This window comes from Bactrocera oleae, chromosome 6 (genome assembly GCF_042242935.1).
Source record: "Bactrocera oleae isolate idBacOlea1 chromosome 6, idBacOlea1, whole genome shotgun sequence".
In the NCBI taxonomy this organism is placed as follows: domain Eukaryota; kingdom Metazoa; phylum Arthropoda; class Insecta; order Diptera; family Tephritidae; genus Bactrocera; species Bactrocera oleae.
Window position 1 is genome coordinate 20,125,161 of NC_091540.1, and position 20,212 is coordinate 20,145,372.

General features: G+C 34.9%; 1 protein-coding gene across 9 annotated transcripts in view; it reads right to left on the reverse strand.

Annotated features, from left to right (window-relative positions):
- Positions 1-20,212, reverse strand: part of LOC106619204 (RNA-binding protein 6) — a 425,212-nt gene that overhangs the window by 163,171 nt on the left and 241,829 nt on the right. For all 9 annotated transcript variants that reach the window (XR_011397026.1, XM_036360378.2, XM_036360376.2 and 6 more), the window contains one exon: positions 13,683-13,775. Coding sequence is in view for 8 of the 9 variants with exons in the window: in XM_036360378.2 (XP_036216271.1) it covers positions 13,683-13,775 (93 nt within the window). In the remaining variant the exon portion in view is untranslated. The remainder of the gene's footprint in view (positions 1-13,682; positions 13,776-20,212) is intronic.

Genomic DNA, 20,212 nt, shown 5'->3' on the forward strand with positions numbered 1-20,212 from the left:
TCTAGAAAAAAGTTATATGGCAAAGTTGTAGGTAATGAGAAGACCTATAATTTTTGTACAGACTTTTTTCACATAACCTAAAAATTTATGTGAAAAATTGTAATAACCAAGTTTTTGGGTTTTTTATTTTTATCTTGTACAAATATGTTTTTTTACGCAATTTGGTGTAAATTTACTTTCTTATCTCCCAAACACACCAATTTGGGACATGTACCCTTGCAACATGTGCTGCAGAGTACAATAGTTTTGTTCATCTATCAGTTGTTTGTATCTAATAAAACTAATCGAGATAGATAGAGTTATATATAATATATAATATATAGATGATAAGAAGATAGACGAGTTAAATTCCAAGGGACTGTCTGTCCGTCCGTCTGCACGTGCAAGCCATAACATGCTTAAAAATTGAGATGTATTGAATCAACTTGCTGCACATCTTGCTTGGCGGTCAAGGAAGGTCCCATATAACGGTTATGTTGAAAACTAATAAAAGTACTATAACCCACTGAATAAAAGAACCGCAAGCATTAAATATCACAACCAAAATGGTAAAGAACGGCATTTTAGGATCTAGTGTGAAAATTGGACTAAAGTAGTGGCGCCGCCCACCTTTATGTGAAAACCTATATCTCAAGAACTACTTGGCCGATTTCAACCAAATTTGGTGTGTTACCAAACATTAATAGGAAACTGCAAAAATGTGCGAAATCGAATGACAACCACGTCTAATTCCGTTCTAACAAACTATTTTAAACTCCGTCTGATTCTTTTACTTTACAGTATAGAAATCAAACATCAACAAAGTTATTATCAAAAAACTTTGCACAAATAGTGCCCACAAGGTATTTCATCTTACCGTTATCTAACATAAATATTTTTGACCTCCTGTTAACTTTATGCCGAATTATATCCGACAATATGTAAGAAATTTTAATGAAATTTAAAAATAAATCTTTTTTTAATAAGAGTGTAATCTTACTCTTATTAAACGAATGAAATCACGGCGATACTTCCATTAGTTTAATAGAAAGTGTTCCTCCGCCTTTGCTCCTTGCAAGTTGTAGGAGTATCAAATGCTCGGTTACACCCTTAGTTCTTCCTTACTTTCTCCCTTAATGTTTGTTAATTTTTTTTTTCATTTTCGATGGGTTTGATCCTACTATGATTTTTTTTATTTTCAAAAATTATCTACTCTGGTCTAGATGGAGCTGATTCATTTACAATTTTATTATTGCACTTTTAAAGATATGAACTATCAAAATTTGCGAAAACAAAAAGGAGAATATTTTTGTACTTTCGCACCAGATTTATATTTCATGGTATATTTCTATTAGGTCAAAGAAATAAATTTGTTGGCCAATAAACAGTAACTTTGACATCGCGCTTTCACTTTCTACCTAGTATATAATTTCGAGACGATTTTGGTTAACACTCGTATACACTTGTAAAACGAATTGCTGACGAAAAATCCGGGCACCTTTCAACTTACAGTAAAATCCTAACAACTTCATTGAGTCGCTTTTCAATAAATAAGGCATTAAACGACCAGCTACACTTTCGTCACGCGATCAGCCACTAAAGTCTCTCTAATATACTCACTTAAGCCGAATTGAATTATTAAACTGAGGGTGAAAATTGTTTCATTTAAGATATGAGATTATATCCTGCTCAAATTTATGGATATTTATTTTTTATTATAAAAGTTTTCTATCATATATTTACCAAACCAATATAGGATATACATTATTGATTTAAGAAAGGCACTCTGAGCCACCACAGAGAGTTAAATCGATATTTTATTAATATTATGAAAGTAATATATTTAATATATAATATATCACAAGAATCTAGCAAATTCATGACGAAGGTGCAAATTATGTGTTTGTCGGTCTCTCGAAACACAATTTCAATCTACAAATGTTGCCAGTTGCTGCAACCAAATAGTGCAGATGCAAGCAGATATTTTCCTAAAGTATACAAATATTTTTATCAACTAACAACAACATAACGAATAAGCAAGAAACAGCACCAAGTTCAAAAAATGGTCGTTTCGTAATATGGATTCCTTCTTATAACGAACCACTTTCGCGAAGTGAATAGTGAGGAAAAGGTTATATAAAATTCGTATTGGATTAATTGTAATTAAACTAATGTAGGAATTCACTCTTTAAGAGAAGGTCACGGAATGGTCACCATTAAAGTTGTTACATATTAAAACCAGATTTCAATTAGCCAATATATCTACTAGAAACAAGTAAGGAAGCTCTATGTTCGGGTGGAACCGACTCGCTAGGTAAACTGATATACGGGATTTTTGTATATATTTTAATTAAAAGTAAGAAGTATTGCATCCATTAATTACAATCACAGACAAAAAAATACACTATAATTAGAAAGAGATTATTTCGGAATTTCATTAAGATTTTTTACATATAATATTAACCAATAGATGCGGTATAAAGTCAAATTTTTGGGGCTAAGGGAAGTATTGACCCGATTTTACCCATTTTTGGCACAAGGGCATGCTGTTATTATAGAAATATTTTCCCCGAATTTCTATACTAGCACTCGAAGAACACGAACATTCTTGGCTGGTTCCTTAATGTTTGATTTTTATACCGTAAAGCGAAAGAATTAGATGGAATTTAAAAATATATTATAGGGGAAGTACAATAGTAATAATAGGATAACCTCACACACGAAATTTGGTGAAAATTGGTTAAGCATTTTTTGAGATATAGAATTTTACCTAAAAGTGGGCGGTATGATGCACTAAATAGCAATTTCGCATCTGAATTTAGTGCTTAGTTATGACATTTTATATTTACATACAAGTATTTATTTTACATATATAGACTTTCGTTTAATGGTATTTTTAGGAAGTGACAAAGTAGCTATTCCGCCCATCTGCAATACCAACCCTCCTTGGGTACCAAGAAATATGTGTATCAAGTTTCAAAAAGATATCGTAATTTTTACTCAAGTTATTACTTGCACGGACTAACATACAGATAGTCACTCGGATTTCTACTAATCTACTGATCATTTATATATGTATATATAACCCTATATCTGACTCGATTAGTTTTAGGAAATAGAAACAACAGTTAGGTGAACAAACCTATTATACTATATACAACATGTCGCGAAAGAATAAGAACTCTAACAATGACTTAGTAAGTAAGTCTTTTAATGAAAAATTTAGTAAGTATTTAGTAAAGCAAAGCATTTTCCCACTTACAATAAATATCCCCTTAGTAAGTGCAGTTTTAACCAAAAATCATATATGGCTCCACTTCCTCATTTGCATTGTGCTTCAAAGTAAGTAAAGAGCAGTTAATAAGTCTGATTTGAAGCATTCCTCATCCACCTCCCGTAGTCTTCATTATGCCAGACCATAATAAAAATGTCTTAAAGTAATGAATTCTTACCTTCGCTTTGCTTTGGCCTTGATTCTGCATTTACAAATGAGTATGCTGCTCCTTCTTCTGTGTCAATATGACAAAGCTACAAAAGATTTAGTGTAGAGATATGCAACCAGCAGTAAAATGCTATTTATTCGTTGAAGCGCAAACTGATTTCACCAGCAGTATAGTCGAGCAAAGTAAAAGATCTGCTGTAAAAGTATCCATCAAAACAAAATGAAATGATATAAAATAAATGGATTGCAAGCAGATAAGCCATAAGGAGTCATCAATACAGTTTGGCCGAACAGTTTGCCATGCAAGAAAAAAATAGCTAAAACTCCGGAAAGCGAATAAATGATTGATACCGACAACCATTTAAACGAGGATAGTCAGCAATGGAGGCTATCGCAGAAGCCAGTGACAAGTTTCATTATTTATTTCGTTTTACTTAGGGCATTAATATTCATATTGAGAGACTTTACATTATAATTTATTGAAAAGTGCTACTGTGATAGTGTTACACTTTACAATTAAAATTAATCTTTATAGGTTTTCTTTTAATTCAATCACACTATTTATTAATATATTGACCCATTGAGATACAGTATATGTGCAGACAAAGAAGTTATACTTGTAGTAGTACAGTTCACAGTTTGTTAGCTCAACTTTTAGGGTTTAAACTTGCTCTGTGCAACTTTAGGTTTTGAAGCTTTCGCTTAAGTTAAAGCAAAACCGCACTTGTCATTTATGCTAGATATACAGAGAGCCCAAATATCTACCCATTGCTGATTAGAGATGTCAATAAGAAAAGCGTTATAAAGTAGTTACCCCCAAAACGCCATACCTAAATCATATCTAAGCACTAAATTCAGATACGAAACTGTAATATAGTACAGGGAATCGCAGAAGTGAGGGGCACTTTTGGGCTAAACATTTTGTTAAAGTGGGCGTGGACCCACCTTCTTAAAGGTTAAATGGAAATGTTTTCCAAACCGCTGAAGCTAAATCCACCGAACTTGCTTAGACTGTGAAAATCGGTAAAATCAGATGATATGTAAAATTTGGATAAGGGGCGTGGCGCCGCCCACCTTTAGATGAAATCCTAAATCTCAGGATCCACTTAACCAATTTCAATTATATTTCGTCTGTGAGATTACTAAAAAATTTCTATCATACATGGAATGGGTGAAATCGTATGACCACTATGCCTACTTTCCATATAATAAATTTTTAAATTGCATCTGATTCTTTCATATAGAATACAAAGTCATACAAGTTATCAGACATAGAGATGATATGATTCCAAGTGTCTAAGTCGGAATCAAAATCTTTTAAGGAACCTTTGCATTTGTGAAGGGTATTTATAATATTATAGCTTCGGTGCAACCAGATTTATGGTTTTTCTTGTTTTTCGTTTTATTTAGTAATGTTTGCCAATTTATTCATGGAAAGGTATACACAAGAACAACGTTTACAAATTATTCAATTATTATCAAAATATCGAGTGTACATTTTCTTTTTTTCTTACTCGAAGTTATACAAATATTGCTATCATTCAGGCAAGTGCTGCTGAGGACCGCAATTTGTCGGTTCCAAGATGTAAGAATTGGGTCTTGCTCAAATCACAACCTGGCAAATGTTGAGAAAGGTTTTGAGCTTGTATCCGTATAAAAATGTTCTCACTCAAGAACTAAAGCCATTGGACTACCATAAGCTTCGTGAATTTTCTGATTTTGCCTTGAGACAACTTGAAAACGATAACGACTTTTTAAAGAATATCATCTTCTCCGATGAGGCCCACTTTTAGCTGAGTGGTGCGGTGAATAAACAAAACTATCGATGTTGGTGCATGAACCACCATTACATTCACCTCAATTGACAGTTTGGAGTGGTTTTTGGTCTGCGGGAATCATCGAATATGGAGAGCGATATAGATAACTAACTTTTTAATTTCAAGAAATTTTGACATTGAATGGCTTCCAAGAAGTTGTGTTAGTTATTTCTAGTCATTGGTCTTTAGCAATAAACCAGACTCTCTCCAAGCTTAAGAAGTCAATATTGAAGATGCTATTCATGACCTCCGACTTGATTTATTTGAAAAAGTACTCGAAAATTGGAATTTATCTCATCAATAGACGAAATCAAGACAATACTTCCCCTAGTGCCATATACCTAATACACTGATTTTTAATAAAATTCAGAGTCCCTATATTTCTAGTAATGATATGTCGTAATACCAAAACCCTAGCCTCCATATACCTCATATAAAAATATTTAAAAGAATTATAAATATAAGAATTATAAAGAATAACAATAGCAAATTTAACTGAGCATATAATATTTGATATACTCCTATATGTATTATATATAGTTTTATGCCGAATATATGCTTCCATATAATATATATAACTATTTTCATTTATCCAAAAGAATTGAGGAGGGAAAATTCTTCTCATTCAAAATTTTGTCGAATAATCAATTCTTTCGTAACAGTTTTTAATATAAAATTTTCCTAACACCTTAAGGTATTTGCTCCGCTTTGATTCTTGCTAGTTGCACGAGTATAAAACTTAGCTTTCCTTACTTGTTTAATATAAAGTTTTACCAACACCTGAAAGTATGTTCCCGCCTTTGATCTGGGTAAAATGCAAGTGTGTTCGCACCCAGAGTTATCCCTTCCTTACTAGTTTTCAATGATTTTCAAAACTTTAAACATAGAATACATTATTGTTGTTCATAGAAAACGTAAGGCTCGTAACTAAGGAGTTACCATAAAAAGTTTTTTTATTGCGAACAGTAGAATTTCTCCACCAAAAGAAGAAGCGCAACACAGTTATGGCCGATTCACATACAACTTTCCTCGCTTTGCTTGGCAATTCATACTTTAACAACCAAGCGAAGAATGTAGAGGGTATGTCAGAATGAGTACTTTGCTTTACGTGCTACTCGTTGATAAGAATGGCGATTGTTGTTTGTTTTACAAAGCGTATTAAGATGAGAGTTGCCATGTATTCATTTTGCTTTGCTTTGTTGCGGTTTGCTTCGATGTGAACGTATTCATACAAAAGCAAATACAAAACCCATTTTTATGTCAAAGCAAATATCTGAAGCAAAGCGAAGCAAAAGTTCTATGTGAATCAGCTAAGGTCCGTATTATTTGTTTCGAGATATTACGAAACTGCACAAAAGCAAAAGCCGATTAGCCAATCTGTTCATTATTGCGCATATTCTATTTTATTACTATCTAAAGGCGATTGATTTCAGGTCTATAGAATATGATAAATATATGTATTTTCAGCCTCATTTTATGTTTCAATATTGCTAAAAGGAGGCACCATAGGGCACACATGGATGTACTTACAAATACTCACTAAAGAAGGTATTATGAGTATGTTGTTACCAACTTGCGACACAATCAACCAACAATTGAAACAGGATTATTCTAATCTTCTTGCATAATGTTTCCGACGGCATTCGTCTCTAAGTTTTGCTCGACACAAACAGACCACATCTTTAATTTTTTACTTTCTACATCCATACATACATATTAAATTATTTATATTTGAATGGATTCGAATTGATAGATGTATGTCTTGTGTGTATTACTACACCTAACTTACGTATTGTGCAGTACTTACCTCTGTTCGAAAGAAAACTACAAATGTCAAAATCGTTTCGCAATAGATTGCTTGACACCCTCTGATGGTTGGTATTACAGATGGGCGTAATCGGACCATTGCCACGCCCATGAAACGAAATTAATCCAAAACCAATAAATTGTCATAACTAAGCCAAACAATAAGATACAAGACTGTTATTTCGTATAACGAATAACATTAGGGAGGGCCATCCGCAGTTTAAAATTTCATTAAAAAAAGAATATGTTCCCGACCTCTAATAGGTTTAATATGCATATGTCCTGAACCGCTGAAGTAATAATAATTAAATTCATTCAGAACAAATAGTTTTAGCACACTTATCGACAGTGTAAAAATGGGTGAAACCGGTGATAACCCATATAACGGTTTTGATTAAAACTACTAAAAGTGCGATAACTCGTTAAATGAAGCAATCAGAGACATTGAATTTTACACATAGGATACTACTTCATAGGAGCCAAACCGAAAATTGGACAATGGATGTGTCACTGCTCATCTTTAGAGGAGAACCCATGTCTCGGGACCTGCTCAATCGAATTCAACGAAATTAAGTATGTAACATTCTTCTGACATTCCTATATTACAAGGCGAAAATGGGCGAAATCGGACTACAACTACGCCTACTTCCTATATAACACAATTTTTAAGTATGCAAATCAGTCAAAAATTAATGTATCTGCATAGAACTTTGCACAAGCAATGCCTTTAAAGTATACCACCTTATGACCAAAAATTGTCTAAATCGAAATAGAACTGATCAAGCCCCTTCGGTACTGAATATGTGAACCCCAGTACATATAGATAATTTTTTCCCGAAAATATCGGTCAATGTGTGAGATATATAATTGAAATTCAGAGAGGATCCTTTCCTGATAATAGTATCTCTGTATATTAAAAATGGGTTGAATCGGGTCAATATAAAGATTTTTAAACTTCCGGGTGACTTATACTGCACACATCGGCTAATATGTAAGCTATATCAATGAAAGTTTGAAAGCGTATTTAACTTCTAACAGTTTTTTTTGTCTCAAATGGATAAAATTGGGCGAAAACTTTACCATCACCTCCATATAACTAATATAAGAATTTTCGAACATTCGTCTGACTTTACTCCATATGATTGGTGATGGGTACCTTAACCCTGGGAGAATTTTATTAGTCTGTGGCATGTTAGTAGTATGTATTGTAGTATTGGCAAAAGGTGATAAAATCTGGTCAATACTACCCCCACTCCCATATACTACTTATAATGAGTTTCGTTATTTTAACAAGATTTATGCCGAATATGTCGGTGATTATTACTTATATAAAATTGCTTCAAAATATTTTCTCGAGTATACCTGATAAATGTAAAAATTAATGCACGCTCGCTCCTTTCTCTATCTTCAATATACCCCGTAAAATGATTTACGTCTCTCCACCTGTCTTTTCACCGTTTAGTTTGGTCAAATGTGTAATATATTAGGAAAATTAAGTGGACAAGTTTTCTTAAAAATTATGTGGTTAAGCGCTGATTTACAATGGAATTAGTCTGTAAGTATATCTTGGTCTAAACCTTATATCCCTAATATAATGGTTCCGATCCTCTGATTGACGTTTTCACACCAACTCAGTATTTTAAATTTAGCCTCTTCGGTCGAGTTATTATTACTAGGTACATATGTATATCTCATTTGAAGATGTTTTTAATATAATTTTAGCAGACGCAAACCAAACCAAATACTAAATTTGACTGTAATTTAGCACGATTTCATCAAATAATGGATGTTTAATTATTTCTCAACATTTTGCAGCACCGAACGAATTTCCCGGGCTTTGATTTTTGCAAGTTGCAAAATTATGAAATGTTCGGTTACACCCGAATTTAGCCCTTCTTTACTTGTTTATTTTAATTTTTCACAGATTTTTTTAATTGAAATTAAAATTCGAAGCCTGTTTGGTTAATGTTGGCGATGATGTGTCGGCTTTAGGGCAGATTTTGTTGTATTGGTTTATGACGGTGGAAATGCAATTCTGGCAAAATAGGAATAACCCATTGGCTCGCAGAACAACGATAAAGCTTCGGTAGGAAAATAGATATCAAATGCAAATACCGGACCTCCTGTGCCACTCGGCACTTATTGATTAGAACTGCAGCGACGAACACATGAAAAGCTTTGCGAATAGTGTGCTCGCGTGTGCCTGTCAAAATTGAACATTTGCTATATTCCTTTTTGGCGCTTTTTAAATGCTTCGTCTCATTAAAATCATTTGCTTGTTTTTTCGGTTTTGCTTGTATTTTCACTTTTTGGAATTTTCCGTTTGCAACATTTGGGTAGATTTTTTTTTTCATATAGTATTGTATTGGTATTGATCAAACAAATGTGACCAGAATAGCTTTGAGCCTCATGAACGGCATGCAATCATTGTCCGCACACGAACTGTATTATTTTATATATATAAATAGGATTCATAGGCATTGAAGTCGATTATGACACTCTACAGTGGAGTATACCACATATTAATCGGGTTTATCTATAAAAATTATATATGTAAATTACCAGTAATAATATTTTCTTTCTCAAATATTGCTTTTGATATATTTCGGTTGAATGTTTATTTATATAATAAATTTTGCTGTTCCACTCCGAATTCTCAAATTACATACATTTATGTAAAACGTTAGAGTCGAATTAATATATCGAATTTATATATTTTATCCGATTTGGATCATATTCCTATCGAAGAGTGTAATCAACCTTCAGAAAGAAGTATGGACGCCATTGGCCATGATTTACTGTAGATCCACTCATTTCGCTAACATAAGATCATTCTAGTATGACTTTTATTTTACCATTTGGCCTACGGAGAAGCCAACATAATAAAAGATATTCACAAAATAATAAATCGTATCAGAATTTTTCATTTATCGCCGCGGGTGCAAGTGGTTTACAACACCAAAGCAGTGTAAAGTATACCATTCTCACAGATACCTCACTCGATAGTCTTATAAAATTGGCGATAATTTTTGCTAATATTACCTGTTTTCATTCCCCAAGCATTGGAGAGTAGTGAATCAAACAAACTGTACCAGTTGTTCACACATACGGGCTGCACTTGTGGTTGCAGCCCTTTGCTCACATGTGTTCCGACCCATGTGCAATAATGTCATGATTCTTTCTTAGCGGAGAAATTCTTTTTTCGCGCTAAAAAACGTAGCAGTAACCCTTTATTTTTATTTCTATAAATTACCATAATTAAGTATTAAGTTTTAAAAGTACAATACAAAAGAAAGTTCTATTTTTATTTGTCATCTCAATCATTAACCATAGTAAAACTGATCTTAAATATTCAAATCAAAACTTGGTAGCATTGAAAATAGCGGCTATACCACTTTAATGAGGTATCAGCATACTCTCTCTTGTGCGAATTCAACTCGATACATTTTTGTTACTTTTGAATGTTATTTATGGTTATTTATAACCAGAGTTTCGAAACGAGCAGAGAAATAGCTAACCGAAGACAGCTACTATCAATCAAAGCATTTCTTTGCCAAGAAAATAATTCAGCTTTTCAAATTTGTTGTGCTATCAAATGTCGTGACTGGTTAAATTTTTATCAAATCAGTACAACGTGATAAAATGAGCAATTAATGGAGATTTTTCGATTTTTCTATTTCTACCAAAGGTCTGTAGAAGCACCATTGGTATTTGATTTTCGATAACTATTACCTGCAATCTTACCTTATAATAACAAAAATAAGTTTAAGCCTAATTCGCTGGGTTTGGGTTGACTTCCCTGATTAAAATAGTAACATATACGAACTTTTCAAGCTTTGAGTAAAGTGAGTTCATAAACAAATTTTTTATTCATGTATGCACTTTCGAAACGCAATGCCGCTAGTACCGGTAACAAATTAGTTCAATTTTCTCCCTAACACAGCAACATGATTTATCTTTTGTTAAAAATGAAGTAGAAAGTTCGATTGTGCAAATTGCGGAGCGTTGTCAAGCAGTCAATCAAATTTACTGCCGGTAGCAGCAAATAGAAAGTCATTGCTTACGCCCTATTGGAATCAAATGAAGAGCTGTTACACACATACAGACATACATAGTTATAAACGATAAATGCATTATTTGGGAATTGGAAATAACGCTCATAAATATATATTATATTATACCTCTGTCAACATTGCGATTGCAATACATAGAGCGGTAAAAATTTACGATATCCGATGCAAGGATATACGCACGCATACACAAATCTTGTACATGTGTATACAGATGTGCATACATATAACATATATATATATAGGGCGACAAATTTGTGTGAATATCGAAATGTTTTCCAGAATTCAATTATTGACGCCAGCTTGCGCTAAAAATATATACACAATGCATTTGTGCAAAAAATGCATAACGGTATTTCAATATACGTCACCTTGCCTAGGTAAAAGCTCATTGTATACATATGTATGTACTTGTATGTTATAGTTGTGGAGACATATTTACATTTGCCGATATGAATATACAAATGCAATTATCTGCTTGCATCTGCTGTCGATCTGTCGTCTTCAACGAAGCATTTTTATACAAAAACAGCGGAAGAAATTCTAATTTATCCGCCAATTTTACTTATTTTAGTGCCAGCAACATTAATCATTGGTAATGGATTTTTTATAACAAAGTAAGTTTAAGTGAAAAACTTTGATAGATTACAAACGCAATATGCGAATGATTGTGGGTAAAAAACATATACTGGAATATATTTGAAAGTACAGAAATCCCGTTCACACAGGTGTTATTGTGTTATTCAACTAAGAAATTTTAAATTAATTCGATAATAATTCTAGATCAGTATGTTTTAGAATAAATTGCATAAAGTGCGGCATCAAGGCCTTTTTACAATAATTAGCTCATCTCTTTAGACATTATATATTAAGAAGAGAAGACGAAACATGCAAGTGGCTCTGAACACCATAAATATTATAATTATTAATGATTTAATACAGAGTTGGGTTTATATATACTTAACGTTTAAAACAAACTTTTAAGAACACTTCCAACTATTTAATACTACTACTTAGGTCTAAAATATAATTCAGAGTAAAGCTCCAACAGTAACAATACCTAATAAATGTTCTTTTTTAGATTATTTAGCCTACCTACTTTTAAAAAGCAACCGTCTTATAATCAACATGCTTACTTATTAAGGTACAACTTTCGTTGTTGATTTACGTGAGTACCTGCCAGCGACGGCCTTACCTCACGGTGCTCCAAAACACAGCGTATCAATAAGCGCCCCAAACAATACGAGCTATTTGCAAGTATTTATCTGGATACCAGTGGCAGTGTGTCTGGGTCCACACTACCATCTTGGTATGATTCGAGGCCGGCCTAAAACCTCTTCCGTTTTCGGGTACGGAACCCAGTTGCTTTTTGCAACTTTATTTTAGAACTGAAAAAACAGTTGGGCTGAATTTTCAGTTCTTCCTGCATTTAGGTTTCAACCACAGCCCCAAAGGGGCCATAACCCAATGAGCAGATTTGACCGAAATCCAAGGGCTTTCTGCTCCCCGTGGTACCAGAAAGTCTCCGGTAAGACTGTGTAGCCGAAACTACTGTCAGTTGAGCAACCCATTACTCAATGACTGGTGACATTTGTCGCTTGAACTTCAAATGTCTTTTTTTTTGCTTTTTCATTCAAAGTCTATAACATCAGTTCAAGCTGAGTATTATAGCACTATTTCTGATATACTATGCTGATATTACTGAGCAAGGTACATAATAACAGACATAGTGCATTTGGCTTTTAGTCGTCTTTTACGACAGGCATGCCTTACCGTGGGTAAATTCTTACCCCTACCCGCAGGGGGATTATTAAGGTACAATATATATACATATGTACAAGTATTTATATGGAGATTTGGGGTGCATGACAAAATCTCGTTTATTTAATATTATATAATACAATAGCCGTCAGCCGTCTTCGATTCGTCATTTCTAGATCAGTTTTACTATGGTGAATGGTTCAAATGACAAATAAAAATACAACTTTTTTTTTATTGTATTTTTAAAACTTAATACTGAATTGTGGTAATATAAAAAACAAAAATAAAGGGTTACTACTACGTTTTTAAATGCGAAAAAGTAATTCATCCACAAAAAGAATCATGGCACTATTGCACATGCCTCGGAAGACATGTTACCGCGGTGTTGCACCACAAGTAGGTTCGTTTGATCAACTAGTATAGTTTGTTCCATTCGTTACTCCCCAACGCTTGGCCAATGGACAGCTAATATCTTTAATGAAATATATGTTAAGTAGAGATATAACAAAACTTTCTTTTTTTATTACAATAATTTTGATGATATTGTGTATATATTATAATGAGATACTAAATGAGCGACTAGCCTCGATGTAGCTTAGCGATCGAATGACTGGGCGTGCTTTTACTGTTCATATGTGTGTTTATTAGATCTAATGTCACATTTGATTACGATACTTGTATTTCAATTCTTGTTGTTTAACGTCCGTCTATCGATCCCACATTTATATTATGGTATAAGTTTAATATATTTTATGATTCTTTAAGTTTTCTATCTCTTTATTCGTATAAAACTATTTTTGTACTTACCGGTCCATATTGCTCGAAGTAGCTTTTGACATCCTCCAATGTTGTGGGCGCGGAAAGCCCACCCACAAAAATTTTCTTCGTTCGCGTCACCATCTGTTGAAAGGGATGAAAAAGAGAAGTTTGTGAATATATTTTAATTGTAATGGGCCATCAAAAAAAAAATAGTATAATAATTTTGAATGTAATGTCGTTTAAGAGTTACAAAAATAAAGATCTTAGTGAAGCCGGAAAATGCGACACTTCGTCTTTGGGTTAGAAAAAACTAAAAGTGTTGTCATAGTAAGATGTTAATACCCTCAGAAAGTTATATACATATATAAGTATTATTACATACAATGTGGACCATATATTTTATGTAATTACATTTGTTAATTTAAGAATTTTTTTATCGCTTTCTGAACGATAAGAAAATTTTAATATTTTTTCGACCCATTCCAAAAATTTAGGGGGGTCTATTTATATACGAAACTATAGGTGCTTTTAGAGACACGCACACTTAAATCACAAAACAAGTTTCTGACTTAACGGGTATGTAAATAAGCAAATTTCTGTGTTTGGAGTACGCAATCCTTAGCGTGCTTTATATTCAGAAAAAGTACCATCCGTTTGAGTTTGCACGTATTATTAATATATATTTTTTTTAAACTGAAGATAGAGTAAACGCTAGCGTCAGAGGTAAGCAATACGTTTAGCGACTTTTTGTTCCTCAATCAAATCAATAGTAATCGTCTAGATGCTAAATATTTCCACATATGTCTTGAGGTTTAACTCCGTTAGCCGACCGATAAATCACTTACGACTCATCAGTCGAAAATCAAATGTACATATGAGCGTTAATGAGAGATAAGAATGAATATGCAGCAAAGAGTGATTTGAAATTGGTAATATGGTCCACGTAACATGGATTTAAATTAGACATCCAAATTACATTTTAAACTAATGCTAAGTATTGGAAATTTTAAAAAATTGTATATCTCCTTTGATATATAATTGTTATAACTCGAAAAACACCTTATGAGTCAAAAATATTGCCGTCGAAGAACGAAAATTTTAATTTCTTTTTGAGAATACCATATAAGACTTCTAGGCTAAGTTATTTGACTCAGAGAAGCCTTAAGCTCGAAAAATAAGACAGTCGTTAGTAAAATGTTCCAATCTGGTATACACGTATTTAAAATATAGTATATATGGTACCTAGCACATGTTCCCATACAGTTATGTTGCATATCGCCTTTAGTTGTACAAAAATCTAACACCCTGGGTGCAACATGTGGCGTTAGGGTAGAAAAATCTTTTTATTAAAACTGCCTTACTCGAGCCCATTGCGTCGGCCTTTACAATTTTAAATCTACCCACAAATCCCATTGCAATGGAAATTTTCGCCTTTACGTACAATTTTGGAGTATTATGTTAGTCTGTTGAGTTGTGTGAAGTGTGAAAAGTCAGAAGCAGTAACAAAATGATCAGAGCAAACTTTCTACAGTTTTAGGGAACAAGCACTCGTCCATAGGCACTTTATCACCCGGCACTCAATGCGCTCCAAGGCGACACACCAACATACCCATTCTATGCGGTACTACTGAGGGCGTATTTTGCGCTGCTGAAGTGCACCTTGTGCAATGCCAGCAATAAAATTCATGCAATGTCGTAAAATTAAAACACTTCAGTATCTACCTAACGAACGAGCATCGGCAGCCTCTGTGTTCCGCATACACGAAGGGTTGCATTGAAAGGGCTTGTTGTACCGGCATAGATAGATGCTAGAACAGCAGAATCGGTGGCAAAAGCACCAATAACAATGTCAGCAACACCATTTGCAGTAACTTCTCTGCATAGTCGGCAAAGGATGCACATATATGTGCCGTACATACAGAATGGCCCATTTCCACGGTCCTAAGTAGACAGTGTCAAGTGCAATTGTTGCTGCACGCGGTAGGAGACTCGCGTTTGTGTGAGTTGGTCGAACACAGCTTGCCGCTGGTGTACGAGGCGTTTCTGTTGTGTTTACCGTACTTTTGGCACTGACACCGCCCGGTCCCAAGTACAGTTGAGGGTGGCATAGCTAGTGCTGACAGTCATGCTACGGGTATATGTAGGTTTTGCCATAAAACGAAGGCCGCTGTCTGGCTGTTTAGCGAAGATTCCCGTCCGTTCCATTTATATACGGCTTTACTCGGTGGTATGGCTTGCTGGCTCTTATTGAAATTGCAGCGTTGTTAAAAAGCGATTTGGTCCAACGGGGACAACGTACTTGCACGCCGTTGCACCAAATAGCAAGAACACAAACAACATCAATCGGATGGCAAGCTGGCGTACCATCATTGTGCAAGTGGCAGCGATGCGCTATCATAACTCATTTCCTCCTTACTGCAGCGCTTACGTCTCTTTCTGGTGTCATACATAAATATTGCTGCTCCCACGAACAGATTGGTTTGGCGAATGTTGCTGTTTGCGCTGTTCTGGCGTAAAATGCGACGTGGCAGCTTGAAAGTAAGTTTCAGGGCGAGGTAACAGTGCATGCAGCAGCACATTCCTTGTTGGGGGCAGACGCGTCGCGGCACTATGTAGCATTTGAAGATGAATGAGCGCATCGTCCGTTATCTTCTTAATTTCCGAGCGCACAGTCAGCCGGCCGCACCGCTGGGCATCCAAGAAGGTATACTCAATAAGAATGCAACAACAAATAAAAGGATGCAACACACACATAATTCAATTCAACGTAACTGTGTTTCGTTGCACTGACATCCTTGGACCCCTCTCTTTAACTGCTACTATTTAGGACTTGAGTGATTGCACCGCCCATTTGGCGTTTCACATTTCGTCAGAATTTTGTGGAAAATTTATATTGGGTACAAATTTTAAATATCTCCGAAATCATACTTTGAGAATTTCAACCGTTTTGTAGCCACTTTTTCTAATATGCTCATTATCGGCGTTTATATAAAAGGTAATAAAGTTGCTGTTATCAAAGGATTCATAAATCGTTATTCAAATATATGTTTATGTATACTTTTTGGTGATGCTAGTTGCTTGAGGCATCATTAGTCATAATTTAGTTCTGCAATACTATTGGCTATTACATGTCTTTTCATAAGAAGAACCATTAGGTTTCTATAAAGTGTTCGTGAACGTAAGTGTCCGGAGGTAAGTCAGGATCAACCCGATTATGACTTAACCGTTTATTCATACGATAACTGCAAATGATGCTCAGTTTATACTTACAAGTATAGTTGCGGTCCATCCACATCCATAGTTAAATCACGAATTGTTTATAGCAAGCATTTTCATGTTAAAATTAAACTCTCTAAACCTTGTATGGGTTCTACCAGTTGTGAGTACGCGATATGCAATTCTTCACAAAAGGAAACTGAACAGAAAACATACTCGTGATTGGGATCTTGTAATTTGAGATTCGAATCGCCACAATTATGTGAGTGTGACCGGTAACATCAATCTTGCGGCTAATTTTTTATTCCAAATGATTTTGTGAACGATGAGCGTATATTACCTATGGTATATTTATATATAATGCCTATAGCCGAATAGGAAACAAAAAAACAAGAAATAAATATCATAATATTAAGAAAGTTACTGTGGTTTGTATGAAGGACAAAACCGTACGGAAAATACATTAACCCTTTCAATTGGAAACGAAAGTACACATAGCCTCTATATCTATCCCAGCTTCGCGCTGTCGATAATGTATATTCTTACTAATTCTTTCTCTCGTCAAAGCCCAGCGCAGATGAGCAAGAAAAGGACACGTAAAAATCCACACAAGCTTAATTGTAAGGAAGCATTGAGTGCCGAAGAAAAGCAAATGCGTGAATTGACGGTGTGAAGCAACAAATAAAGTTCTAATATACAATATCAAAAAGAGAGTTCAATCGGGTGCATTGGAGTGAGAAGATATACAGACCTTTATAAAGAATTCAGCAAATAAATCATTCAATAATGCTCCACCAATGGCAACTACTTTCGAAGCTGCAGCGAATGAATGAATAGCGCTACTCAAGCTCAGGCGCTAGCATGTCTTCTTCACAAACCCTTCACTCATTCATATGTAAATATGATTTATTGAATTCCTTTTATACCTGCTACGTTTACCCTAACCTTACAAACTAAAAAATACGTACTACCGTTGAATCCTTTCGCTACATTCCATATTTTTCTCCAAGTACACACTCCCGTATACATAAGCGAGCATATATTCAATCCATTTTCGCCGGATAGCCCGATTGAATTGTATGCTAATAGCATCGAAAGCGCAACTGTAAGCAGGCTCAACGGCAGGCTAGCCCAAATATTATGTATGCAAACATACTTACACACTTACGTAATTGTCGCCTTTTGATTAGTTGCAGTAACAAAAATACATATAAAATATCACTTCGGAATCCGGGTCGTGCATATATCCAATTCGTATTCGATAACGTCTGCCACAGTACCAGTAAATGAATTTTATATCCTTTCTAAAAATGAGCGTGAGTTTTGAGAACAGCGATTTAAATGCTTAGAATTCAAGAATTACGTGGGCTCCAAATAGAGTGTGTGCTTAGTGACCCAGTTGCTTCACAGTCATGCTTTATATATTACGATGTGGCATCAAATATAAATCAAGTAATTCTGATTCGTAGAGAAACCTGACTTTAGTTCCTTAATTGCATTTAAACCTATTACACCCCATCTCGATTTGAGCACATAACCCTTTAATACATCGACTACATTGACTTTACACTAAAATCATTTCCTAACTCCCAGTATTCTGAGCTTACTCTGAGCAGATGCACGCACATAGCTTCAATGAAAACCCGATTTTAAGATGAGGCATTTAACTAAACTGCCAGTCTGCAGACTCTCATTGCACGTGCCGTTATACGTGCCAGCAGAGCCGTGTGGCGCTCAGCATGAGCGACCGGTCAGATTGGGTCCACAAATCAGAACCGTTTGTTTACCAAATACATACACACACACATTCAAACAACGGCACATACATACGAGTGAGTGATAAAGCGAGTGAGGCGAGAGGCAGTGAGTGTGAGGCTTAAAATCCCGCCTCTTCCGAGCCGTTGTGCTCGGTCTATCCTCTTGGACGTGTTTGCATTTGTGGTCAAAGTTTTATTGTTACATGTAAGGAGATTTATCACACTTAACGTAAATGGGTAACAATTCAAGGATGCCAAAAGCATTCAGCCGCATAGTCGCAACACTTGTGTTCATAGTTATTTAGGCCAAAACAAAACAAACACATACGGAAATGATGTTTTGAAAGCTACAATTTATAACTTCTCTGAGAATTTAACAATTTCGTTTTCCCGGAACCGTAGGGTTGGTAATCTTTGGGGAAATTACAGTTGTTTACATTCAGACACTCTCTCCAAATGATTATGGGTCAAAGAGAATAAATACTCTCAATGATTCCAGTCGAATAATGCACCGGTATTACTAGGTTTATTAAACGAGTGCTGAATAAGGGTGCAAGCCCGTGTAAATCTATGACTATATTATACCTATAGCAGTAATGTCCCCGTGAAATTACGTTTCTGCGCAATTTGAATTGAAATTCTGGTTAGTGGGTTTATAAAGTACCTCGATTAGAGTATGGAAACAAATTTTTTTAACCAACATGGAACAAATCTAACGCTATGACGGACCAAAATTCAAAATTGTCGCTCTTCAGAAATGAACAAACCACTAGATTGATGAATGAAAGCCCGCTATGAGTTCTAAAAAAGGTATGTACCTCATCGTTGGAGATTGGTCGTGTGATGAAAAACTCTTGGACATGAACTAGTCATCCAGACAATTTAGTTATACCCAACCAGGTTTCACTAAAGATATGGGTGTACTTAGTTTTGGACACTCGATTTAAATGGTTATGAGGTACGAAACGAACACTAACAATAGATGGAGGATACAAGAAAGACGTTTAAATAAACAAGATATTATTCCTGCGTATTATTACTTATTTCTTGACCGAAGAGCTTTGTTGTGCGGAAGGCGAGTGGTAGATATCGCATTGCTTTCGATAGATAACACATTGCGACAAGCCAATATTCTCGACCGCGTTGCAAAAAAGTTACCCTTCCTTAATGAGGCAGACAGGAAAAAACGAAAAGCATTTTATGAAGAGCGCATATTAAAATCTTAAAACTTTTGTTATAAAGTGCTGATGAGTCGATGATTAGACGTTATTCCCATCGCATGGTTTACGTTTGAAGCTCACCAAAAAAGAACTGTCTTATAAGTACAAAGTTAGGTCGGTTAAAAGGGCTTAATGGCTTGGGAATGCTCATCCCTGGCAATAATGTTGTCCTGGAAAGAAAAGTTGCTGCTGCAATTTAATTATATGTTTTAAAGAAGCACAGCATCCCCGAGAGTCAACAACTAATTGAACCGGATTTCCTTTTTCAACACGACAACGCGCCCATTAATCCTGAAAAAGTAATCATTGAATATCTGAAAAAGTTAAGGAAAAAATGAATGTTTGAAACTTGTCAGCTCTCTGTCACACCGATTGGGTTAACTAG